The sequence below is a fragment of the Sphaerodactylus townsendi genome, linkage group LG03, assembly GCF_021028975.2.
Source record: "Sphaerodactylus townsendi isolate TG3544 linkage group LG03, MPM_Stown_v2.3, whole genome shotgun sequence".
Taxonomy (NCBI): Eukaryota; Metazoa; Chordata; class Lepidosauria; order Squamata; family Sphaerodactylidae; genus Sphaerodactylus; species Sphaerodactylus townsendi.
In genome coordinates, this window is record NC_059427.1 from 19,035,473 (window position 1) to 19,061,447 (window position 25,975).

The window sequence follows — 25,975 nt, forward strand, 5'->3', positions numbered from 1 at the left end:
TCTTTACTGTGCAGAGCTTCTCAGGCAGAAATCCACCAGGTCTATTGACAGCTGAAGATCCCACCTGTCTGAAAATTTAGTGTGGGTAGGCCTAAATGGCAAGCTTTGCTGGCAGAGTGTCTGTCTCCTTCTCTCCCTTTAATAGCAGGCAGAAATCCACCAGGTCCATTAACAGCAGGTTATCCCATTCCTCAGAAGGCTCAATGCGAGTAGGGCTGAATGGAAAACTTTGCTGGTAGAGCGCCTGTCTCCTTCTCTCCCTTTAATAGCAGGCAGAAATCCACCAGGTCCATTAACAGCTGGTTATCCCATTCCTCAGAAGGCTCAATGCGAGTGGGGCTGAATGGAAAACTTTGCTGGTAGAGTGCCTGTCTCCTCCTCCCCCTTTAATAGCAGGCAGAAATCCACCAGGTCCATTAACACCTGGTTATCCCATTCCTCTGAAGGCTCAATGCGAATAGGAAAACTCTGCTGGTAGAGTGCCTGTCTCCTTCTCTCCCCTTAACAGCAGGCAGAAATCCACCAGGTCCATTAACAGCTGGTTATCCCATTGAAGGCTCAATGCGAGGGGGACTGAACTTCACCGGTGGAGTGTCTGCCAGCCACAGAAGCCCTCGCCTTTCCCCCCAGAATGGTGGCATTACCGAGGCAACATAAGGAGTTCCCCACATGGAGCATGTGAGCTCCCAAAGGCACCTGGTGGGCCACTGCGAGTAGCAGAGAGCTGGACTAGATGGACTCTGGTCTGATCCAGCAGGCCAGTTCTTATGTTCTGATGTTCTTAAAAGGGCTAATTAGATTAATTATAATAAACTATATAAACCAAACTAAAAAATAAATATAATAAACTGTAACAAAACAAATAAATAATTTGGGTGCTGTATGGTTTCCGGGCTGTATGGCCGTGTTCTAGCAGCATTCTCTCCTGACGTTTCGCCTGCATCTGTGGCTGGCATCTTCAGAGGATTCCGGCCGTGAAAGCCTTCGACAATACAAATAAATAATCATTATAATCATTATAATTAATTTATCATAATCATTATAAATAATTATAGTAACAATGATATAATATATAACATTTATTAACTACAGTATTACGACTAACACTTTTCATTTCTCCTCTTAGAGTCACCCCAAACGTTCTTTAAGCTCTCTCCATTCCCACTGCTTCACCCCCCACCCCCCACCCCCGGGCCCTGCTGGTCTCTTCAATGGCCCCTTCCCCCCGCCAGGGAATCCTGGCCCCTTTGGGGTCTCCTCCCCCGCTTCCCCTTTGGCTTTGAAGCACTCTATCGCTTTTTCCCAACCCTTTGCCCCGCCCGCCCAGCCATCTCGCCCGGCGATCTCCAGCCTTGCCCCCCCCCTCCCACCCCCGGGTGTGTGTCCCCCCGGGGTCTATTGTCTACTAGGGCTTCTAAGGCTGGCCAGAGAAGGGCCATGGCTTTGGGGGAGGGGGAAGGGATCCAGTGGAGCCCAACCTTGACTGGGCGTTTGAAGCTACCAATGGGTTAAAGAGGGGGTTGATCCAGGTGGGAAGGGCGGGGCGAAGACCTCTCCCACCCCCCCCACCCCCCCAGCTCCCATCCCTTGCCTTTGGCCTGTACCTGGAGGAGGGGCGTGGCCAGGGGCGGGGCTTTGGAGCCCGGGAATGTTGAAAGCTTAGGATGGCGGCCCTGCAGCCTTTGCAGCCCAGTGACCTCCAGACATGCGGGTCCCTTGTCCGGGGGGCCTTCCCTTTTCTTGCTGCTCAGCCTCTCCTGGGCTCCCCACCTGCGTCTGCTCTTCTTGACGGGTTCTGGGCACCTCTTGGGGCTTCCTTCCTTCCTTCTGGGCTCCCTTCCCTCCCCAGTTTCGTTCCTTGTGGGGTTTTCTCTCCTTTCCCAGACTCCGGGGCTGAAGGCGGCTTACAGCAGCTAGAGAAGGGCACCTTTTGTAACTTTTGTTGTTGTTGTTTTAGTCAACCAGCTGGGCAGCTGGTTTCTGCTTCCAGCCTTATTTACACCCCCAAATTTGTTTGCCCGCCATCCCTGCAAACTATTTAACCTCCTGCAGATTTTCTCTCCCCCACCCCCTCCCCAACTTGACTGAAGCTGTCTTGGTTGCAACTTCTCATCCCTGCCTCCTTTTGAGTTGAAGGTCTCCGTACAAGTGCGGGGTGTGGCTTGAACGTTTCTTGGATCCCTTTTGAGGTCAGCGGAAGCAAGGTAGATTGTGGTGTCTTGGCTTTGGGGGACTGCTTTTTGGGGCTGGCTGCCTAGAAACCCTGTTGGTATTTTGCTACTTTTTTTGGGAGGGGGTGCGTGTGTGTAATTTTCTGGATCCCGTCTGTTTCTTCCTTTGCTCTTTGTTTTTTTGTGTCAGGTGTGAACTCTACTTCCTAGACGCCTCCGCGGCATTCTTTTTTTCCTGACACCATGGCAGGGCACTTGGGGCGAGAGCTGGGGCGTTCGTACCCCTTTCCCGTCCAAGGTCTCCACCTGAACCAACTACCAGCTGTCCCCCATCATGAACCGGCCGGGGGCTTCTTGCCTGAAGCCTTCAACGGGGCAACTCCTGGACAGGGCTATGTATTTAAGCCCGACTATGGGCCGCCAGGAGGGATGATGGATGCCCTCCCTGGTGGAGGAGATGCTCCCAGGGTTTGGTACCCTTTACCGACAGGTATGGATGCTTGGGGTCACCATCCGGGGATGGTGATGGGGCCTTATGGGGTCGTTCAGTCTGGGGAGGCCTGCCCAGGCCCAAAGCCAGACATCAAGGTGGAACGAGACTGTGATGAGCCGGGGCCCTACTTCGGGCACCCCTGGGCAGGCGGCTGCGTGCTGCCTCCCACTCCAACATTAGCCCGTACGGCACCCAGCAGCAGCCAGGAGACGGTCACCCCTGACTATGATATCCAGCCTCCCAGCAGCCCTGCGAGCGAGCAGGATGAAATTGGCAGTGCTGACAGCAGCCCCCAGAGCGACGGCAGCCAAAGTCCCGAGGAGCCCATGGTCTCTGGAGAGATCAAGGAAGAAGTGGGCAGTGGAGACGAGGTAAGGAAAGGCTGAGGCCGTTAAAAGCCTTCTTTCACCTTTACAGATGTGGAATTCCAGCTGCTCTAGAGGTTTAACAGCTCACTTCTCCAGAGGCACCGAACTGAGGCTTTCCCTAAGTTTTGGTAGCCCAGGCAATCCTTTCCAAGACTTCACTAAGAGGTTATCTGCCTGGGTTAATAATGGTCTGTAGCCACGTGCGTTCTTGACTTCGGTCTGTTTGTTTTTCTATTCAAGTGTGACCACGTGTTTGAGTCAGTGTAGTTTTTAGGAACATATTGCGGTTAACAGTTTTCTCCGTGCTGCGTTGCTATAAGGCTGGTTTGGTTTCTAGGTTCGTGATGGTTGGCAATTAAACTTGTAGGGCTGGGAGGGGGACGGAATACTAGGCCTGTATTTGCCAACCCGGAGCCCAAATCTCTGTTTAAATTGGGAAGATTTTGGGGAGGCCGGGACTGATTTGCCATCTCTCCTCCTTCGCCTGCTTCAAGGGGTTGTTGTCAGGGGAATCAAATGTATTCATCTGCAGCCAAACCTGTATTAAGTGTGGTGTGTGAGGGAGGGATTTGGGGTGGTTGTTTGTCCTAATTAGTATTTTAAAATGCCTCGAACCACAAGAAGGAAATACATTTTGCAGATAAAAATTATTGGGACTTTGAGAGGACTCTGGTAAGTCATATCAAGGTCCAATATCATGGATGCTGGATGGCTTCCTCCTGTTTGGGGCTCCAGTATCTGATACTACCTCTGGAGGCAGACCAGCTAAGAATGGTGTAGAAAGCCGAACTTCATCAGGTGCAGTTTTCCCCTTCGAACGGCTGCCATAACAGAGGAATCCACAGCCAGTGGAACCATGCTGGTTTCTAGACCTACTGCTAATTCTTTCAGACTGATTTTTGCCCCTCAGGAATTGGGATGATTGTGATCTACTTTGTTGGTTGGCTGTAAGGTGGCAACTTCTGCTAAGGAAACCTTGTAGAGACAGGATCTGGAAGGCCCCAGACTGTGAAAGAAGCTTGATGGCTGAACTTGGGCCAGTCAGACAGGGAGAGTGTGGTGTAGTGGTTAAGAGCAGTGAACTCTAACTGGGAGGACTGGATGCTTTCCTCTCCTCCACATAAGCGTCTGACTCTTATCTGGTGTTCTGGATTTGTTTCCCCGCTCTTGCACATGAAGCCTGTTGGGGTGACCTTGGGCTAGTCCCAGTTGTCTCGAGAACTCTCTCAGCCCCACCTGCCTCAAAAGGTGTCTGTTGTGGGGAGAGGAAGGGAAGGGGTTTGTAAACTGCGTTTAGACTCCTTCAAGATAGAGAAAAGCAGGGTATAAATCCAAACTCTTCTTCCTCAGATACTCTCAGGCTAACCGAGTTGTGAGGATAAAATAGAGGAGAGGAGAAGAATGTAAGCTGTTTTGGGTCCCCAAAAACACAGGACTCTGCACTCTGAGAAGTTTATAGTCTGAAAAACAGGAACGAGGGAGAGGTCAGGGTGAATGTTAATTTCATGTTTCAGATGACCAATGATGCAGTTATTCATCTTTTTTAAGTATTAAGATGCTAGCTACCATACAATGACAGCCTCAAAACAACCCTGCAAGGGTGGTGGTTCAATATATCCCTTTCAGCAGGGGGGCGGGAAACTGAGGTTGGGGGAATAATTACCTCAAGACTATCTCTTAAAAGTGATAAAGGGACTTAATCAGGGTTTCCTTGATTGACTCTAAAATTCAGATGCCATGCCTTTTCCTTCTCCTGTTTTAGAATAGGATGACCAGAATGGTATATATTGTATGGTTGGGAAATTATAACGCTCTCTTCTATATTTTGTGTCTTCTGGAGCAGAATTTTTGGGGATTTTTGTAGGCAGGTTTGAGCTCTGGAACCACTGTTTAGCCATTAAGCTAACTGTTCCTGCTGCTAACAAGTATTTCTAGATAGGAAGAGCTCGGCCAAAGTCCATCGAGTTAATCATCCTTTTCCAACAGTGGCCATCCCAGTGGCTCTGGGATGCTTGCAAGTGGGACAAAAATGATATAGCTCTTCCCTGTATTTTAGCCTCAGCAGCTGATATTGAGAGGTGCACTGCCTCTGGACATGGAGGTTCTACCAGGCCACCTTCATGGCTAGTAATTATCTTTCATGGAAGGTCCCTTGTCTTGGTCAACAGCATACATGCGTACGCTTCCCCTTCTCCCACCTCAAATCCTCTATTAAAGCCATACATTTGCCTACATCTGATGCTGGCTGATTCCAAAATCTGTGCTGGTGAACGAATATTTAATGCACTCAGTGAGGAGTCTGCTTTACTTTGGAAACCTTGAGAGTACACTTTAACAACATAATTCACTGTTCTACATTATGATTCCCCTCCCGCTCCCAAACTGAAATACTTGTAATGTGCTCCAATCCCTCTTGAAATTTAACCATGGGTTTGGAAGGGTGTCATTTTTTTAAGCACTGCAGTACAGGAAAGAGGAAAAGCAAGCGAACTAAGCTTGAAGAAGAAGGAGGAGGAGGAGTTTGGATTTATATCCTCCCTTTCTCTCCTGCAGGAGACTCAAAGGGGCTGACAATCTCCTTGCCCTCCCCCCCTCACAACAAACACCCTGTGAGGTGGGTGGGGCTGAGAGAGCTCCGAGAAGCTGTGACTAGCCCCAGGTCACCCAGCTGGCGTGTGTGGGAGTGCACGGGCTAATCTGAATTCCCCAGATCAGCCTCCACAGCTCAGGCGGCAGAGCGGGGAATCAAACCCGGTTCCTCCAGATTAGATACACGAGCTCTTAACCTCCTACGCCACTGCTGCAGTACAGGAAAGCATCTGTGTCTGCAGTTCTACTGGTACTGGCATAAACTGCATGTGTCCTGTGAAATTTACCTCAGGACTATGTAGCCTTGGAACCTGTTTTAAAGTTAGACTTGTCCTAGAATTCATGGCACCATGAGGAAGGGAGCATGCTGGGAGCAGAAGCCGGGTTGTGGTCCCCCCTCTCCTGCACCTCCCAGCATTTTGTACGGTGTATTCCTCCATCTTCCCTATACTCCCTGCTCTAACCCAGTCTTAGCATGTCAGAGGTTGGTAGAAATGATTTCCTAACTGAGGAACATGGGCTGAGTTCAGATTGCCACTCCTGGGAAGTAGTTTTTCCTCTTTCCTGCACCTCCACTATGATTCTGAGGGTGATACGGCTGCAATTTCCACAAAAACAGCTGGCTTGAAGTCCAGTAGCCCCTTACAGACTGATAACATTTTTTTAGGTATAAGTTTTTGAGAGTCAACGCTCTCTTCATCAGATATGTGATGAAGTGTCTGGTATGGGACCAAATCTTGTCAGTCTGTGAGCACGGGGTTCGAATCTGTTCTACTTCATACCAACATGGCTGCTGCCCTCTGAAACTGACAATGACATATCTCTGAAGATATGGAGCGGCAGGAAAAGACGGAAAAGAGTAACCCGAGCGGTTGTGGGATAAAACTAGAGGAGGGTGCGGGGGAAAGTGTCTGGAATGAAGGCGGGTAGATTGAGCCTGCCTCGAGGCAATTGGCTCAAATGTTTTGGTTTTAAAGAATCCCAAGGTATTCCACATGTCTTTTAGGTCATACTGGCTAATTCCTGAGACTGACGTGATGATTAGGAGCTCCCAAGAGAGTTTCGAGATACCGGGACAGCTGTGCAAATGTATTGCTGTTTAATGCTTAGGCTAGTTTACCTCAGAACTTGTGGAATAGGTGATTTTATGGAGAACGGCTCAGATTCTCCAATTTACATCCTGTGCAGATCTTTAAGTCTTTCTTACCATGAGCCAACTGAACCCTTCTTTTGTGTGTGCGGGGTGTGGGGTAGGGGTGATGATTTGCATTCCCTTGAGGGTCTTCAGTAAGCTCTGGGGAGCCCCGTTGGATAAGATTCTAAGGATCCATTGACTGTAAATATTTTGTCACCGTCCTGGAGTTCCCACTAGATTCCTGCTTATTAAAAATGGCAGCTGTTATTGAAGCCTGAAAGACTTGGACAGCCCATTCATCTTCGATCCATTCTACCTCTGCTTTCATCCAGTAGATGAGAACATATCTCTGAAGACTTGGAGCCACATCAACCATGATGGGGCTCTGCTCAACTTGGACTACGGTTCCCATCATCCCCTGCCAGCATCATGCTGGCGGGGGATGATGGGAACTGTAGTCCATGACATCTGGAGGGCCGCGAGTTTGACACCTGTAGAGAGACTGTAAAAGCAAGCTGGTTCAAATGATGCACATATCAGAAACACTACTACCACGGCCGGCAGACAATACAGGTCTATCAAAACTAGGACAAAGAGGCTTAGAGACAGCTTCTACTCTAGAGCTGTGGCTATGCTAATAAACTCCGTGGCTTCGTGTCGATGTGTTTGGGGCTGTGGAGGGATGGGTGGAGGAAGGGGAAAGTGAGGATGGGGTATGAGTCTGAAATTGTGTGCATTGAGGAATGCTGCTGTAAATTTCGTTGTGCATGCACAATGACAATAAAATGCTTATGCTTATAGATAAAGGTGCTTGATGGGTGAATATATGGACATGGTCTTACTCGCTCTGTTCTCATGTGTGAGAATCTATGAGTTGGCTGTAGAGATGTTGAACATTAACTGAGCAACACTGCTACCCTTTCTGTTCCCCTCCTCTGCTCCCTCCCCTGAGAGGGTTGCTCAAGACCTGTCTGGCTGCTTGTTTAATCTGAAGACCTGAGAGACACCTTCTCCAAGTAGGGCTGAGTTAAGATAAACCAAGGCACTAAGCTTTGTCAAGTTTAAGAACATTACTGCCCAAAATGATAATTCAGTAATTGTTAAAATTTTATCCAGAGCCCTCTCGTAATTTGCGGCCCTGAACTTCGCCTTCCTGAGCTTGTGCAGAAACCTCTCTGTTGTGTCCCCAGGTGTTGCAGTTAACAGAATTTGTTGGGGAGGGGGAGGAAGGGCTCTCCCAGCAGCCCCTTGGTCATTACCTTCTCCCCTCCCCCCTTTTTACGGGCGTCTTGCAACATCTCTCCTGACGCAGGAGATTTTGTGTAATAAGGGAAGATCCTCTACTGCATAGGTGTCAAACTCGCGGCCCTCCAGATGCTATGGACTACAGTTCCCATCATCCCCTGCCAGCATGCCGCTGGCAGGGGATAATGGGAAATGTAGTCCTTAACATCTGGAGGGGCGCAGGTTTGACACCTGTGCTCTACTGTTTGCCTGAACCCACTGAACTGACTTTTCTCTTTCTCTACTATTTATTTATTGTATTCGTTTATATCCCATCTTTCTCTGTAATGGGATCCCAAAGCAGCTTACACAATTTCTCCATTTTATCCTCACAACGATCCTGTGAGGTAGGCTAAGCTGAGAGTGTGAGACTGGCCCAGTGTCACCCAGTGATCTTCCGTGGCAGAATGGGAATTTGAACCTAGCTCCTTGTCCAAAGTTGTAACCACTTCACCCTGCTGGCTCTCTGTTTTCATGGAGCAGCAGTGGCGTAGGAGGTTAAGAGCTCGTGTATCTAATCTGGAGGAACCGGGTTTGATTCCCAGCTCTGCCACCTGAGCTGTGGAGGCTTATCTGGGGAATTCAGATTAGCCTGTGCACTCCCACACAAGCCAGCTGGGTGACCTTGGGCTAGTCACAGCTTCTCGGAGCTCTCTCAGCCCCGCCCACCTCACAGGGTGTTTGTTGTGAGGGGGGAAGGGCAAGGAGATTGTCAGCCCCTTTGAGTCTCCTGCAGGAGAGAAAGGGGGGATATGAATCCAAACTCTTCTTCTTTTGTTAAAATAGAAAGATGGAGCCTACCTAAAACTGAATCATGTGGGGAAATATGCACTCTTGCACATGTTTGTGGGTTAGATATCGCCGCCTCCATTCCATGGAAAATAATGTTCCTTTGCTGTTCTAGTTCCTGGCCATATTGACCATATTTGTAGCACCGTAAGTTTCACTTGAACAAAGTTCCCCTGTTCCTATAATCCAATCTTTCTTTTGCAGGGATTATTTCAACTTCCAGCATTTAGCAAAGGTGTATCTTGCTGTTGTTAATAAAGCAAAGCACAATGTTGTTCCATTTTTGTAGAACAGAAGATAAGTAGTTGAGTAACCAGCTGAACCTTGAACTCTGTGCCCATGTTCTTCTGAAAATGTATTAACCATTTTCCAAAAATGCTTTGCCTTCACACTGTATCACCAAAGACAATAAATAAGCTCTTGACTGATCACAAAACCAGCAAATATTAGCACAATTTTTGCAGATTCCAAATAGCCCTAATGGAGTCACATATATTTGTGCAACGTTTTTACAAAAAAAAATCTCTGAAAAGGAACCTTACTGAAAACAAGCAACCTTCTGCTAACAAAAAACCCCCCAAACACTTGAACTTAATTCATAACCCGGTGCTTTTCTTCCACTTACCGGTAATATATTTTGGAAGCTGTGAGAGGATTCTAGTAGGACTGAATAGAATTTAGAAAAGGTGTAATTATTATTTTCCCACAAATACTCTTCAAATGCACTTATTTTGTTCGTGATGTCACCCCATGAAGCTTAAAGGTTTGAAAACGCTGTAAATAAATTTGGTGACATTGAAATAATATTCTACTGTGTTGAATTGCTGCTTATTGTCGCAGTATCTGTGCTTTGTCAATTAACTCAGGTCAATGTCCTCCCTTTTTAAAACACTGTTTTGAACAGCTTTCCTTAGAGACCAGCTCATTACTGCTAAGGCCAACATGCAAACTTCAGAGATTAACTCGCAACACATCTTCTCCCAGATAATCAAAAGATTGTCAATAGTACTCGATCTGTAAGAATTTTTTTTTTGGCCAATTGGTCTTTTTCCAGAAATAACCAAGCCCCGTAAAGGTACTACCAAAAGCTACTTGCTCTAGCCTTACATCTCATTTTATTATTGCTATTAATTTTACCCAGTTGGCCAACTATCGCCATTTCGGTGCCTGGGAGTTCATGAACGGCCTTTTTCTTCCCTGCTCCACTCAAATAACAGGAATGCTGTTTTTTTTTTAAAAAAATGCGGGTTCTGAGAATTCTAGATCTCCACTTGCAAAGCTGGGTCAGAGATCTGGACCTGACAGCTGATATGGATCTGCGGCCATTTTGAATTCTGAGCGGGAGTAAAAATGGCTACTGTGTGGGAAACAGTGAAATTTGGAACCCCTTATTAGCGGTGCCAAATGGGGGCCCAGGTGGTTTAAGGCCAGAGTAGACTCCAGTACTTCATCTCACCACTATGTCCCGTCATCCCGTCAGAGATCTGAACTTGTTAACTTTAGCTATTGCCTCTGTTACACTTTTTGACTCTGAGCTCTCTCTGAATCTGATTAAAAAACGAACAACCACAACTCTAGAAGGGCGAGCAGTAGGTTGCAATCTGTCTCGGGAAAGCAGCCTTGAAAAGCAAGCTGGGTAGCTCTGGGGTTCTGAATCCAACCATCTCTGCCCTCTTGACCACCAAGAACTGCCTAGAGTGGCCTTTTCAAATGCAAAGGGATGTGGGGGTCGCCACATGTTTCCCAGCACAAAGGAAGGACTTTGGTGGGAACACATCAATGGGCAAACAGGCTTAGCTGCCAGAGAAGCTGTCAGCACGGGGCTTGTCAAAAGGAATACTTGCTTTCAAGAACAGAAAGGACTGCTTGCAAACAAGTTTTATGCTAACGGAGCCTGAGAAACTCCTCAAAACTTTCACGGCTTTCTCCTGGGGCATCCTAGCTCTATCCTTCACTTTGCAATTGAGAGAGCAGCTTCTCTTCCCCCAGCCCCCCTTCTCCAGCAGGTACCCCCTCCCAATCAATTTGTCGCACGAGGCAGATGCTTGTAGGTGATGGAGATGGAGCACCAGATTCCTCAGAGCAAAATTATATTTGGGTAGGGGAGCAAAATGAATGAAGACACAGGTTTATGACAAACTGGGGACCTTGAAACCCAGCCCTAGATATGTAGCAGCGCTGGTCAAAGCAACGCTGTACATGCTTCAAGGCACTTGTTACCTGATTTCAGTGTTCACGTGTTTAGCCTGTCTCATCCCTGTACATGCAAGATCTTCCAGTTTGTTAAATTAGAGTTAGACCGATGCCTGCTACGAAGAATTTGTAAAATCCTTATCTCCTAGCACAGCGGTGGCGAACCTATGGCACTCCAGATGTTCACGGACTACAATTCCCATAACCCCCCCCCCCCATCATGGCCATTCGCGGCCTTGGCCCTGCTTATCTGAGGGATCGTCTCTCTCTACACCGCCCTTCTAGGCCCCTCTGCTCGTCGGAGGCGGACCTACTGGTGATCCCTGGCCCCAAGGCGATCCGGCTGGCCTCTACAAGGGCCAGGGCTTTTACGGCCCTGGCCCCTACCTGGTGGAACAGGCTTCCAGGTGAGATCAGGGCCCTGCGGGACTTACAAAGTTTCCGCAGGGCCTGTAAAACGGACCTGTTCCGCCAGGCGTTTGGCCAGCCGGGATGATGTCAACTCCGCCATAAGAACATCTGGCCTCCCGTGGGTACATAAAGGGGGAAGGAGGGGTTGTTTAGTATTTTATAGTATAGTACAGCCATCTGTAGTTAGTATTTTATATATTTTATTGTAAATTATGTATTTGATGTTTTAAATTGTTTTTAGTGTTGATGGACACCGCCCTGAGCCTTTGGGGAGGGCGGTATATAAATATAAATAATATAATAAATAAATAAATGGCCAATTGGCCATGCTGGCAAGGGCTGATGGGAATTGTAGTCCATGAACATCTGGAGTGCCATAGGTTCGCCTCCACGGTCCTAGCACAAAAGTGTTGTGTGTATTGTTACTTCACGACCCTCTGGAGCTAGTGCTTCAGGACTGAGGACAAGGTTTGGAACTGTGAGTGTATGTTTTGAGGGGGCAGGGGAGGCTGACGCGAAGGGCGGGAGTCATGAAGTGGCAAAATGGGCAACGTATCTGTGGTGAGATTTCTTTGGTTCCTTCCGAGGCAGAATTGGGAGGAGTAAATTGTGTGCATGCCTCACTTGTGCTTTCTACTACCTTGCTTTTAAATAATATGTGAAGCTCCTTCTAGATTTTTTTGTGAGATTGGAAAGTGGAGATAGACATTTTGAGTTCAGTGGGAAGGTGGATTTCTTTTGGAGGCTTGTGGCCTTCTAGGCTGAAATACCTGGGGCTCAAGAACTTTATATTGTGTAATTTTTGTATTTACACCCTACTTTCCCCTCTATTGTTGTCCCTCCAGTTTATCTGTACAATAACCCCGTGAGGTAGGTTAGAGAGAGGTCCTCCACTAAGAGAGGTCCTTCACTAGAGAGAGGTCCTCCACTGTGAGGTAAATTAGAGAGAGGCCCTCCATATCAGAGTGAGGGTTTAAACCTGGGTCTCCCAGATTCTAGTGCCGTGGCATGGCCAATTGGCAGGGGCTGATGGGAATTGTAGTTCATAACAACTGGAGTGCCAAAGGTTCTCCACCACTGTTCTAGTGGGACACTCTAAACCCGTGGCGGTGAACCTTTGGCACTCCAGATGTTATGGACTACAATTCCCCTCAGCCCCTGCCGATTGGCCATGCTGGCAGGGGCTGATGGGAATTGTAGTCCATAACATCTGGAGTGCCAAAGGTTCGCCACCACTGCGTCTAAACCAGAATTGCGAGGAACCTCGCGGCTCTCAGATGTTCAGAACTATTCCCATCAGCTAACACATAACCAATGGTGGCCATGCTGACAGAAAAACTGATAGGGAATTGTAGTTCCTGAACATCTGGAGAGCCGCAGGTTCCCTACCCCTGGTCTAAACCAAGGGTCTCCAATCTGGCCCTCCAGATGTTCATGGACTGCAGTTCCCACCAGCTGTGCCAGTAGGCCGTTCTGGCAGGGACGGATAGGAATTGTATGAACACCTGGAGGGCCATAGGTTGGAGACCCCTGCTTTAAACACTGCATCCTGCTTTGTGATCTGGTCTTTCAGGCTTTGTGTGTTATGAGCCCCTGTAACTTTTTGAAAGTGATCTCTTGAATGGTAGCTTTGAAAACTGCCCTGGCTATGGAAACCCAGATTTCCCTTCTGTGGTTTGGCCACCTCTGGTTCTGGTTCCGTGTCTTAACAGCAGCCTGACATAGAGAAGAAAACAGCTGTTACCTTTCATGCTCCTTCATCTGTTGAACTTCTGTTACGGGACAGGAGCCGTGCCAGAATGTGAGGTGGCAACTCTCCATGGCTTTCATTCAAAGGGTTATAGCAGGGGTCTTCAAACTATGGCCCTCCAGATGTTCATAGACTGAAATTCCCATGAGCCCTACCACTTGGCCATGCTGGCAGGGGCTGATGGGAATTGTAGTCTATAGACATCCTGGAAGACTCCCGCAGATAGTTGAACTTTCCCTAAATTATAGTGAAGGCTAATCTCAGGCTGATCTGAGAACTTGACCTTATTTTATCCAAAACATTCTTCCATCTGTTCTGGGCAGCTGTTAACTGATACTCACCAAACGTAAGATAAGGAAGATGCCTTTGGGGTTTTGTGAAGAGCCGTGGAAGCTCCATTCTTACGTGGGCGCAAGAGATCTTATCAGCCCACTCAGAGATACTGGACGCCCACCCTCAATAGTGAATCCTTGGGCCGCAACCCACCCCCTGCAAAAACCCTTCATATCAACCCCCGTGCTGATTCTGAAAAGGGATACCTTCATCACTGATTAGCTCCAACAGTTTTGCAGCACTTTCTGAACTGTTCAGAGTTTTACTGTTCTTCAGTGTCTTTATTCTCTTATTTACCCTGTGTGCTTACTTAGGGTGAATTTAACTTCTTTGTAAAGGAGCAGCAGTAACTTCAACTTTACTTCTACACCATCCACACGCAGTAACAAGCAGTGAGGAAAAGCAGTGGCTGTCCCAGTGTTCCTTGCAACATCAGGACAGATGCAGTGATCACCCCCGCCCCGCCCCCAAGTCTTTCTGCCTGGAAGATGAATTTTCTCGGTTCCTGAGCTGTTCTTGCTGTCCATTCTAGCAGCTCTGGAGGAATTATGGCTGCTCTAATGGAGAAGTGTCAGTGTTAAGGTGGTGTTTGCTCCCCCATCCCAATTTTTACCTTCCAGTCGTTCCACCCCGCAGCCCCTGGGATTGGGCACAGATGCTGTATGACACCTCCCAGTCTGGGGAGTGTTGTAGGGTTGCCCATGGATCCTTCCTGATGCTGGGCCACATCACTGCCCACCTTCCCGTATTGTCCAGAGGTTGGGGCAGCCATCTTTCTAGAGCCTGGGGCAGCCATCTTGTTCTCCCCACTGGTAGCTGCAGTCTTGCTGGGACCCTCGACAGCAGGAGAAAGCCCTGGTACTCCCTGGCTCCCTCCATCTTCCCACCACCATCTTCCCACCACCCATGAGTGGGCCGGGGCCCTTGATTCGTTACTGTGAATCCCCTCTCTATCAGAAAGATACCTTGCAGTTGGTGGGGGCATGTTCAACCCCCATGGTGTTGCTTGGCGCCCCTCAGACAACTGAATGGTTGCTGTGTTCACTCTCTGGTGGCTTTTCACCTGCCAGGAGCTCCTGGTTGCCATAAGAACATAAGAACTAGCCTGCTGGATCAGACTAGAGTCCATCTAGTCCAGCACTCTGCAGTGGCCCACTAGATGCCTTTGGGAGCTCACGTTCAGGAGGTGAAAGCAATGGCCGCCTGCTGCTGCTGCTCAGAAGGCACCCTGGTCTGCTAAGGCATTTGCAATCTCAAATCAAGGAGGATCAAGATTGGTAGCCATAGATCGACTTCTCACTCCATAAATCTGTCCAAGCCCACTTTTTTTAAAGCTATCCCAGGCTAGTGGCCATCACCACACCTCCTGTGGCAGCATATTCCAAACCACCAATCCTGCGTTGTGTGAAGAAGTGTTTCCTTTTATTAGTCCTAATTCTTCCCCCCAGCATTTTCAATGAATGCCCTCTGGTTCTGAAGTATTGTGAGAAAAGAAAAATTTCTCTCTGTCAGCATTTTCTACCCATGCTTAATTTTATAGACTTCAATCCTTATCCCCTTAGACATCTCCTCCCCAAACTAAAGAGTCCCAAATTCTGCAGCCTCTCCTCATAAGGGAGGTGCTCCAATCCTTCAATCATCCTCATTGCCCTTCTCTGCACTTTTTCTATCTCTTCGATATCCTTCCACCCCATAATCCATCTCTCCATTTTCTACATCCATTAGTAACATGAAAATGCGCTCCCAGTGTGGATCCAACCTCTCCAAACGTCCCATGGAAATATGTTCTAAATCAGGGGTAGGGAACCTGCGGCTCTCCAGATGTTCAGGAACTACAATTCCCATCAGCCCCTACCAGCATGGCCAATTGGCCATGCTGACGAAACTTGATGGGAGTGCTGGATTCTATTTATCTAGTGGAAAACCCTATCTAATTCTAAACAGATAACAGCGTGAGGATTCCCAAAGTGTGTACTAGTCTGCCTTGAGAAATTGAGATGATAAATGGGAAATATGTGCCACTCTGCGCTGGTGCTACATCGGATGCTCCCTTGACGGCATGCTTTTCTCTGCTAATAGCGAATATAGCTGTTGAGAAATATACTCCGTTGCACATTTCCTTCCGTGTTCTTTCAATAGATGTGAGCTTGCATATAGTTTGGCTGCTTGTTATTACATTTCCATGAAGACATAGAGAATTCAAACTGTCCTGGGGAATTCATTGCCGTAAGTATGATTAGATGAAAAAAAAATTAGGCCAATTAAGAGGATATGTCTGTCAAAAGCCATGGCCTGTGATGGCTGAATTGAGCCTCCATGTTTGGCAGTAGCATATCTGCAGTGCTGGATGTTGAGGAGAAACGATAAGGAGTGTGCAGGAGAGAGCTGTTATTGTCATTGCACCCTGTTTATAAGCTGCTTTGGGGTGTCTGACTGCTTTTGGAGACTTCACAAGGCTAGATTTATTTGGTTGTGGTGGGTTTTCCGGGCTGTGTGGCTGTGGTCTGGTAGATCTTGTTCGTAAGAACATAAGAAGTAGCCTGCTGGATCAGACCAGAGTCCATCTAGTCCAGCACTCTGCTACTCGCAGTGGCCCATCAGGTGCCTTTGGGAGCTCACATGCAGGATGTGAAAGCAATGGCCTGCTGCTTCTGCTGCTCCTGAGCACCTAGTCTGCTAACGTTAGGAACAAGATCTACCAGACCACGGCCACACAGCACGGAAAACCCACCACAAACTGTTGAATCCGGCCGTGAAAGCCTTTGACAATACTAGATTTATTTGTTTATCCTACACCTTCCCCTCAGTGGAGACCAAAGTGGCTTCCTCTCTTGCTTCTGTTCATGCTCACAGCGACCCTGTGAGGTAGGTTAGGCTAAGCATATGTGAAGGACCCAGGAAGTTTCTGTGGCAGGAATGGGAATTTGAACCCTGGCCTCCCAGCCCAACACTAACTGCTACATTGGACTGGCTCTTGGTCTGATCTGAATCTTGAACCACCTTGATGTGAACCTCGGACAAAGAAGAAAGGCAGAATATAAACGTTTGCTCATGGGCCTTCTCCATCTCCAGAACACGGCAGAGACGGCAACTTTGAAGGCAACTTTGAAGTGTGAAAATGCGTCGGCCTTTGAACGTGCATAATCGAGGGGCGTGATTTCGTCTTTGCAAGAAACATTCCCTGCAAATGAAGCTTCGGGAATATGAGGAGATTGAGAAGCTGGTATCTCTTGGCCTTTGTGTTTTCTTGTTTTGGGTTTCTGCTGGAGAAGGGGCAGAGACTTTGATTTTTAAAAAATCCCAAATCCTGGGAGAGAGACTTCAATGGGCCATTAGGGTCAGACAGAAGTCATTGCTCAGTGCAGACTCTTGCATAACACACCGCTGTAAGGATTAGTTGCTGATGGCTTGGCCCGAGGCTGAAATTGAACAAGTCTGCTCAAATAGAGAAGATATCCTCTTGGATCTCGCAGGCATTTCCACCTGGCCCTTCTTGTTTACTTCCCTTGTCTCCCACAGAAAGAGAGGCTGGGAATTCTGTGTATTAGCTGGATTTTTTTCCAGACGATCTCCTCCCATCAGAAGAGACCAGTAGGAAGAACTGAAGCGCTGGGGTTCCAAGTAAATTCTCTTGGCTTTAGGGAGCTTTGTCTGTATCTTGAACATGCCTTCTCCTCTAGATCTGGTGGTCGGTCTGTGCATTGGGGGTTGATCATGTTAAGCTTTTAAAGTCTGAATTTCCTTTTGGTCAGGGTACATAACCTGAGAATTTGGCAGGAATGCAACAGTTTCTCAGATATGAGACACTGGATTTTTAAAAGGCTAGCATTAAATATTTTAAAAACCATAACTGGAAGAAGAAGAAGAAGAGTTTGGATTTATATCCCCCCCTTTCTCTCCTGCAGGAGACTCAAAGGGGCTGACAATCTCCTTGCCCTTCCCCCCTCACAACAAACACCCTGTGAGGTAGGTGGCAATACACCCCTTTCCCTGCAGCATGAATGTTCTGTGGGCAAAGTGGCTTCAAAAGCAAACAAAGCGAAGGTCCATTGGGGTGGGAAAGTGAGGTTCACTTGAGTATAGTCTGCTCTATCTGCTCGGAGTTGTTTCTCATGGAGTATAGTCTGCTCTACCTGCTCGGAATTGTTTCTCCCACACACCCCGGCTTCCTATCTAGGCATTCAGGTAATTGGGGTAAGCACATCGACTGTGTTCTGTAGTGGTCTTGGTGGCTGTCATGAAGACTTTCTATCACAGTGGTTCTCAACCTGGCAGTCGCGACCCCTTTGGGTGGCGAACGACCCTTTCACAGGGGTTGCCTAAGACCCTCTGCATCAGTGTTCTCCATCTGTAAAATGGATAAATGTTAGGGTTGGGGGCCACCACAACATGAGGAGCTGTATTAAAGAGTCGTGGCATTAGGAAGGTTGAGAACCACTGTTCTATCAGGTGTACACCTGGAGTTTCCCTCTGGTAATTCAGTTACCAAGTGTGTAGGGCAGTGGTGGCGAACCTTTGGCACTCCAGATGTTATGGACTACAATTCCCATCAGCCCCTGCCAGCATGGCCAATTGGCCATGCTGGCAAGGCTGATAAATTAGCAATCCACTGTATCTGGAGTCTGGGTCACTCCCTGCCAAGAATAATAGGAATACTCTGTTTGTGCTGCTTGTTTGTCCTGACTTAATGGTTGTTGATAACTACTGGCAAGTTTTCCCATTAGGCAAGTGAGAAGCAGATGTGGTTTGCCATTGCTTTCCTCTGCAGAGTCTTCCTTGGTGATGTTGCTCCCCCACCTGCTTAGTTTCAGGTATCTGGACAAGATCAAGCTACGCCATTCCTCGTTCCTTCCTTTTCCTGGCCTACCTGTGGTCATTTCAAGTTAAGAAATGGATGGAGATCCTTCTTACCCCGTTCTGTGGTATAAATCAGGCCTGTGCACATTTGGAAATTGAGTTTTTTCAGTAGGACGTACCCAGTGTTCACCTGACATAAATTACTTCATAGCAAAAGGAGTGGCCCTCAGGAGATATTGCTGTGTGTATGTGTGGCTGCATCCCCACTGTCAATGTCTGATAGCGGTTTTCAAAAGCATGCAAATTCAGAGCATGCATTATTGTTGTGGGTGGAGAGGTCTTGCAAGCGTGTGTGCGAGAATTTTATGTGCGAAGCAGCCCATACCAATCAAAGGAAACTCTCACAATACTAGAACCAGGGGGCATTCATTGAAAATGCTGGGGGGAAGAATTAGGACTAATAAAAGGAAACACTTCTTCACGCAACGTGTGATTGGTGTTTGGAATATGCTGCCACAGGAGGTGGTGATGGCCACTAACCTGGATAGCTTTAAAAAGGGCTTGGACAGATTTATGGAGGAGAAGTCGATCTATGGCTACCAATCTTGATCCTCCTTGATCTGAGATTGCAAATGCCTCAGCAGACCAGGTGCTCGGGAGCAGCAGCAGCAGAAGGCCATTGCTTTCACATCCTGCACGTGACCTCCCAAAGGCACCTGGTGGGCCACTGTGAGTAGCAGAGTGCTGGACTAGATGGACTCTGGTCTGATCCAGCAGGCTAGTTCTTATGTTCTTAAAGGAAAGCCATATTCACCCCTGAGGAGAAGTTACACTGTTGAATCCACTTTGGAAGGGTGAACTATCTGTTCTGATCAGACTTGGAAGAGTTTGGGGGGAGGGGGAGGATCTCGGAAGCCCGGGCAAGCCTCAGATCTCCCTACTTCTTGCTTGATTTCATTGACTTGGAAGGACAAACAGTCCTTGGCCAGAACTTAGCCTAGGACCATAGTGGCAAACCTTTGGCACTCCAGATGTTGTGGACTACAATTCCCATCAGCCCCTGCCAGCATGGCCAATTGGCAGGGGCTGATGGAAATTGTAGTCCATAACATCTGGAGTGCCAAAGGTTCGCCACCACTGGCCTAGGATCTCCCAGCCAGCGTTCCAAGGATCCAGGGGCTTCTTTGGAAGAAGGGTTGGAATTCAGGGCGGGTCTCTCATGGGCCCAGCCCTTCATAATTACTTTTAAGGGGTAGACCCAGCCCTCCCAAGCTCTTATCTAGGCAACTCCTTTAATCTTTTACTTGTGTTGGGTTAAGGGAAAACAATAGAAATTAACTTGCATTTACATCAAAAGATTGTTTTGCTGTTGTGGATTATGGCTGGTAAATAGAGGTGAGCTCATCCTTTGAGTGGGGGAAAGGACTTTGCCCTATCTTTCCCTGAGCTGGAATTTCACCCCTTCTGGCAAATTCTTGGGAGTGTTTCAACAACCCCACACCCCCAATGGTAGATGTTCTTCCCTTAGACATTTTATAGCAGGGGTCCCCAAACTACGGCCCGGGGGCCAAATGTGGCCCCCTGAAGGCATTTATCCGGCCCGCCAGGTAGCAACATGATGGCTCCATTCATGTGCAGTGGGGGCTCGAGGGAAGGAGGAACTGGCCCCAGGCTGTTGATTGCAGTTACATGATGGCACCCCAAATCTCCATGCATTTTCTGACCCAGAGTTGGAAACCTTACATGTGGCAACGCCTGCTCTGCCCTTCCCTCTCGGCTACTCCATGTGTTGCTCTCAGGCTTTCTGTTCCTCCTCACTCCCTTTGGCATCAGCCAGGCTGGTGAATCGCTCGCTGGCTCTAGGGAGGAAGAACCCAGGAAGATACCTAATCCTGGGTTAGATGGAATGCTTCATTGGGAAAGTTCTGCTTTTTTTTTTACAGGGGAAGTTATTGCACAGCCTCCCCAACAATATTTGGAGCCCACCCTGTACTTGACATACTTTGGTCACTGTTCTAAAAATAGACCATGACAGAAAGGCTGAAAGGTGAAATCAAACATTTTACAATCATTTGTGCATAGGAATTGGTTCATAGTTTTTTTTAGTCCGGCCCTCCAACAGTCTGAGGGACAGTGAACTGGCCCCCTGTTTAAAAAGTTTGGGGACCCCTGTTTTATAGCGTTGCCAGCACAGGGCTGGGGAATTTGTCACGAAGAGAACCTCGATAGTCGCTGTTGTGGGCTTTCCAGGCTGTGTGGCCATGGTCTGGTAGTTCTTGTTCCTAACGTTTTGGCTGCATCTATGGCTGGCATCTTTAGAGAAATGTCATGGTAAGGTGTGTTTTTGTATCACGGAGAGAAACATTTGTTACTTTGATATACCAGTAAAGATGCCAGTCATAGATATGGGCAAAAGCAGGGCTAAATAGACTACCAGCCCGTGTAACCTATGTGGCTCTTTAACCAGTTGACTGAGGCATGTTCTTATGTTCTTATGAGGCCTTGAAAGCCTTCGACAATACTTGGAACATTGATACTTGAAAGCTCATAACCTGGAAATCTTGTTGATCTTTAAGGTGCTACTGGATTTTAGTCAATCTTTTAAAAATGCTTAAAGCAGAGGTGGGATCCAGCAGGTTCTCACAGGTCTCCGAGAGTAGGTTATTAATTATTTGTGTGTGCCGAGAGAGGGGTTACCTGGTGGTGATTTTTGCCGCGTGATTTTTTGCCTTGAATTCGCCCCTCCTCTCTCAACAGTAGCCTTGAGGGCAAGCAGTCTAGCAGGAGGTGCACCGGTGTGCGTGGCAGCCTGTGCCTGCGTGCATTCGTTTCCCGCCCAAGGGCCGGCGCAGCGGCTGCGTCCTTGCCACAGCTCCGGAATGCCTGACCACGCTCCCATTGTGCCCCGCCCAGCCCCATTGGCGCTACGCCACAGTTTGAATCCCACCACCATGGGAACCTGTTACTAAAATTTTTGGATCCCACCACTGGCTTAAAGCATTATTATCTGTGAACAGGTGGTCCAGTTTTAGGGACGGGGTCTGGCTCATTGGCAGAGCCTCCGCTTTTCATACACAAGGGTCCAGCTTAAACCCCCAACTTCTCGAGTTTAAAAGAATGTAGCGGTAGGTGATGGGAAAGGCTTCGGCCTAAGACCCGAAGAGAAGACCTTGCTGACTTTGGTAGGCCAAAGGTCTGGTTCAGTATAAGGCTACTTCAAGTGTAACCGACCAAGGAACATGTCTGCCCTGTGGTGTTTCTCCTGCTATCATTGATAGCAAGAAACCTCTTAAAGATAGCAAGCATTAAAAGCCGAAATAGTTATAGGGAGAGTGTTAGGCCCTCTTGGAAGGAAGCTGTCCTAAGGCGGCCAGCTGTGTCTTTAAAAACTTACTGGCCCTTGAGCAGAACCACGGAGGAAATGGGAACCAACACAGTCTGTCGTAAACCGGCTTTGTTTAGCTGACAGAACACTGTCTTGCTGGTCAGGCCAATAAAATGCTAATTTCTTGTGCTAGAAGCTATGTGAGAAGTGGGGTGGTGGAGAGAAGCATTGGTTTTATTTTTATTTTTTAACCGAAGCCCCTTTTCCCTCTTTTCTTGATCCCCAGGACATTCCCACCTCAGAAGAACTGGAACAGTTTGCCAAAGAACTGAAGCACAAGAGGATCACTTTGGGCTTTACTCAGGCAGATGTAGGACTTGCCCTAGGGGTGCTGTATGGTGGGTAACTCCACAAGGTGCCGGAAGTAAAGAGATTTTGATTTCCCGGAGGAAGGGGCTGAATTGCTCTGGAGTAGTAGAAAAGTATACTGATAAATAAGCATCAAGTTCCCAGGATAATTCTTCTCCCTTTCCTAATAAACCCTCTTTTCTTCTGACTTTCTACACTTACTTAGAACCGCCTAGAGCCCTCCGGGGATGAGGCGGTCTATGAAGTCCAATGAAATAGATGGATGGATGGATGGATAGAGGATAGATGATGGATAGATGGATAGGAGGATAGATGGATAGGAGGATAGATGGGAGGATAGATGGATAGATAGGAGGATAGATGGAAGGATGGGAGGATAGATGGAAGGATGGGAGGATAGATGGAAGGATGGGAGGATAGATGGATGGATGGGGGGATGGATAGATGGGAGGATAGATAGATGGATAGGAGGATAGATGGGAGGATAGATGGATAGATAGATAGGAGGATAGATGGATTGATAGAGTAAGTAAATAAATAAGTAAATAAATAATTTTATAGTCAATGATGGATTTAATCTGAATATGAAGTTTATCTGAATGGAGTTTATCTGAATATCAGAGTGAACAACTTCGGGAATGGAGAGTTTAAAGTATTAGCAGTTCTGTCATTGATTGCTTTGCCTCTTCTTCCTAATAGAAATGTCGCAGAAGACAGTAAAAGTCAAGATTTAGTTCAAGTTTTCAGTAGGTCTCCGCATGGGGTTTTCAGATGCAAGGGTTTGTTTTTTTGCCATACAAAAATGTGATTTGTTTTAGCCAGATCTTGTATTTGTGTAATATCATAATATCATAATAAACACCTTTGGGGTGCTTTTGGATAATCTTTTAAATATTCCATATTTCATTTTAAAAAACAAAACAGCAGTGGGCCCAGATTTGAGCATGTTACATTCCTTTTGAAATCCATTCCTTGACCGACCAGGCGTTGGTTTCAATCTTTACAGCCTTTCTTCACCTGTGGCCTGCATAATTAAAAGAAAGTCTCTGTTGGCATGACCTTGTTCCTCTGGAATGCCTTGCCTGAGGAAGTGTCAGGGTTTTGGAAATGTTACAAAAAGCAGTTCCATTTAAGAAGTCTCTTACGAGAGAATAATTTTTGCTATGGCTTCTGCATTAAGCATTTCTTGGATGGACTTTTCCCTATTGAGCTGTATGTTTAAAACTACTGGAGATGTTAGTGATCTAGTGATCTGTGCCAATATCTATCTTGTTAAGCACCCCTTTGGGGGGCAGCAAGGAAACAAATGCTGTAAATAATAAATAACATATTGGTCTAATGCAGGGGTCTGCAACCTGCGGCTCTCCAGATGTTCATGAACTACAATTCCCATTAGCCCCTGCCAGCATGGCCAATGGCCATGCTGGTGTATCTGTGGGTTCTGTGGGGCAGAATTTGGAATGAGTTTGCAACAACAAATTTAAAAACAACAAAATGGTTTACTTTCTTAACATATAACATATAACATCAACATTTAACATCACACTTCAAGGTTCTGTTCAGGTTGCATTTTCAAGTCCTTATATTTACAGTCTACTGATACTGCCAAGTCCAATTCTTCTTTGCAAGTGCGTTGGCTCCTGAAGACTCCAAGGGCTTGATGAACAGGATTCAACATGATGAAGGTTTCCAGGAGAACTCTCACCCATTACGAACAAAAAACCCAAGGTCCGAGTCTGGTAGCCTTGTCTCCTCCAAACTACATGAGCTCTGCAGCCTTCTGCTGAGTCTCCACCCCTTTCTGGGTCAACCCATTCTGAGCATGGGGGTTACACTGGCAGGTGCTAATGGGAATTGTAGTTCATGAACATCTGGAGAGCCACAGGTTGCAGACCCCTGGTCTAGTGAAGAAGGGAGCTCTGTGGTGCAGCATGGTCAATTGCAGCATGGCAGCACACCTGAGTTCAATCCTGACGGAAGTTGGTTTCATGTAGCCTACTCAAGGTTGACTCGGCTTTCCATCCTTCCAAGGTCGGTAACATTAGTACCCAGCTTGCGGAGGGTAAAGTGTAGATGATGAGAGAAGGCAGTGGCAAACAACCCCATAAACACAGTCTTGCCAAGTAAATGTTGTGATATGATGTCACCCCATAGGTCAGCAACCACCCAGTGCTTTCACAGGGCTATGCCTTTTACCTAGCACATAACCCAAGCTGGATTTGTTGTTCCCAAATGTTCCTGATTTCCTGCAGGGAAGATGTTCAGCCAGACCACCATCTGCCGCTTTGAGGCCCTGCAGCTCAGCTTCAGGAACATGTGCAAACTGAAACCACTCCTTCAGCGCTGGTTGCATGAGGCCGACAGCAATGAAAACCTGCAGGAGGTGAGCTACCAAGTGGGGAGATGCGGGGTGTGCCTCGTGTGTTTGATCGGGGCATGATTGTGGGTTCCTTGTTTTGAGCTGGGGAGGGAATATCCCTCAGTGGTAGAGCATTTGCTTGGGATGCAGAAGGTCTCAGATTCAACCCCTTGTAACGAGAGAGGCCTGTTGAGACTCTGGAGAACCTTTGCCAGTCTGAGTAGACGGTGCTAACTCAGATGGACTGATGGAATAACTTAGTATGAAACAGCCTCGTGTTTTCATGAATCCTTTGACGAACCTCAGATATGGCGTCTGTACAGCTGCACGGGAGGGGGGGTGCAGGTGTGTAAGGGTCCATCCAACTATTTGCCAGTGGTGTTTGCAACATCAAAGCCCCGTTGCTTGACACAGCTCTCCTCTGTCTCCCAGATGTGTGCTGCCGAGTCCGCCATGATCCAAGCTCGGAAACGCAAGCGTACCAGCATCGAGACCACCGTGCGGGTCTCACTTGAGGCTTACTTCCTGCGTTGCCCGAAGCCCAGCCTGCAAGAGATCTCGCAGATTGCTGATGACCTCAACCTGGAGAAGGATGTGAGTGACACCCCCCCCCCACTCCCTTACACAGACAGATTGGTGTAGTGGTTAGAGTGTTAAACTCACAGGTGTCAAACTTGCAGCCCTCCAGATGTTATGGACTACAGTTCCATGCTGGCATGGGATGATGGGAACTGTAGTCCATAACATCTGGAGGGCTGTGAGTTTGACATCTGTGAACTAGACCGAGGTTCGAATCTTCACTTCACCACAAAACTGCCCTTCAGCTGGTCATCTGTTGGCCTGACTAACTGGGTAAAAATTAGCAAGAATCGTATGTGCCTCTCTGAGTTCTTGGAAGAAGGGCCAGATTAGAGGGAGGAGACTCCGGTTGATTCTTCTGTATACCAAAGGGGCAGATTTTGACTTTTTTTTTTGGCATAAAGTGGCACCTCCGTGCCCTGCAATGGGGAGGGGGTGTTGCTTTGGAAGTAATCTGTGCGTCTCTCCCCTTCCCCTTCCCTCCGCAGGTTGTCCGTGTTTGGTTCTGCAATCGCCGCCAGAAGGGCAAGCGCAACCTAGGAGCCGGCTCGCGGGAGGATTATGACAGCGCCGCTCTGCCGCCGCCTTTCCCACTTCAAGCTCAGGGCCCGGGGCTCAGCCCCACCCACCACCAACTGGCCGCCCCTCCTCACCCCCAGGGCTACAACACAGCTGCCTTCGCTGCCCTTTACCTCCCCCAGTTCCATGAAGGAGACCCCTTTGTTCCCCCCACATCTGGCTCCCCAGTTATGGGTCACACAATGCAATCGAGCTGAAGGGGTCCTCGGCCGACCTCTCTTTTTTCCTACTTTTTAAAATAAAGAAATAATTTTAATCACAGGCCTGGGTGTCATTTTGGCACCTTTAGATTCTTGTTTTTTTTAACCAGGGGGATATTTGGGGAGGGGGAGGGGCTTAGTTTTTGGGGGGTGGGGTTAGGGATGCAGGGCTTCTTGGTGTGTTTTTGTTAGTTGTCCAGGGAACATCTGTAAGACTTCCCGTCCCTCTAGAGCCGTGGTGGCGAACCTTT

General features: G+C 47.8%; 1 protein-coding gene across 1 annotated transcript; it reads left to right on the forward strand.

Annotated features, from left to right (window-relative positions):
- The first annotated feature begins 2,414 nt into the window (after positions 1-2,414).
- On the forward strand, positions 2,415-25,721 carry LOC125429202 (POU domain, class 5, transcription factor 3-like). The gene is made up of 5 exons (XM_048490092.1): positions 2,415-3,035; positions 21,925-22,036; positions 24,260-24,402; positions 24,799-24,960; positions 25,434-25,721. Exons 1-5 carry the CDS (start codon positions 2,415-2,417, stop codon positions 25,719-25,721), a joined length of 1,326 nt encoding a protein of 441 aa, XP_048346049.1.
- Positions 25,722-25,975: the final 254 nt, after the last annotated feature.

Coding starts and splice junctions, on each gene's coding strand:
- LOC125429202 (XM_048490092.1), top strand. CDS start 2,415: ATGGCAGGGCACTTGGGGCGAGAGCTGGGGCGTTCGTACCCCTTTCCC. Junction 24,403..24,798: donor TGCAGGAGGTGAGCTACCAA/GTGGGGAGATGC, acceptor TCTGTCTCCCAG/ATGTGTGCTGCCGAGTCCGC. Junction 24,961..25,433: donor ACCTCAACCTGGAGAAGGAT/GTGAGTGACACC, acceptor TTCCCTCCGCAG/GTTGTCCGTGTTTGGTTCTG.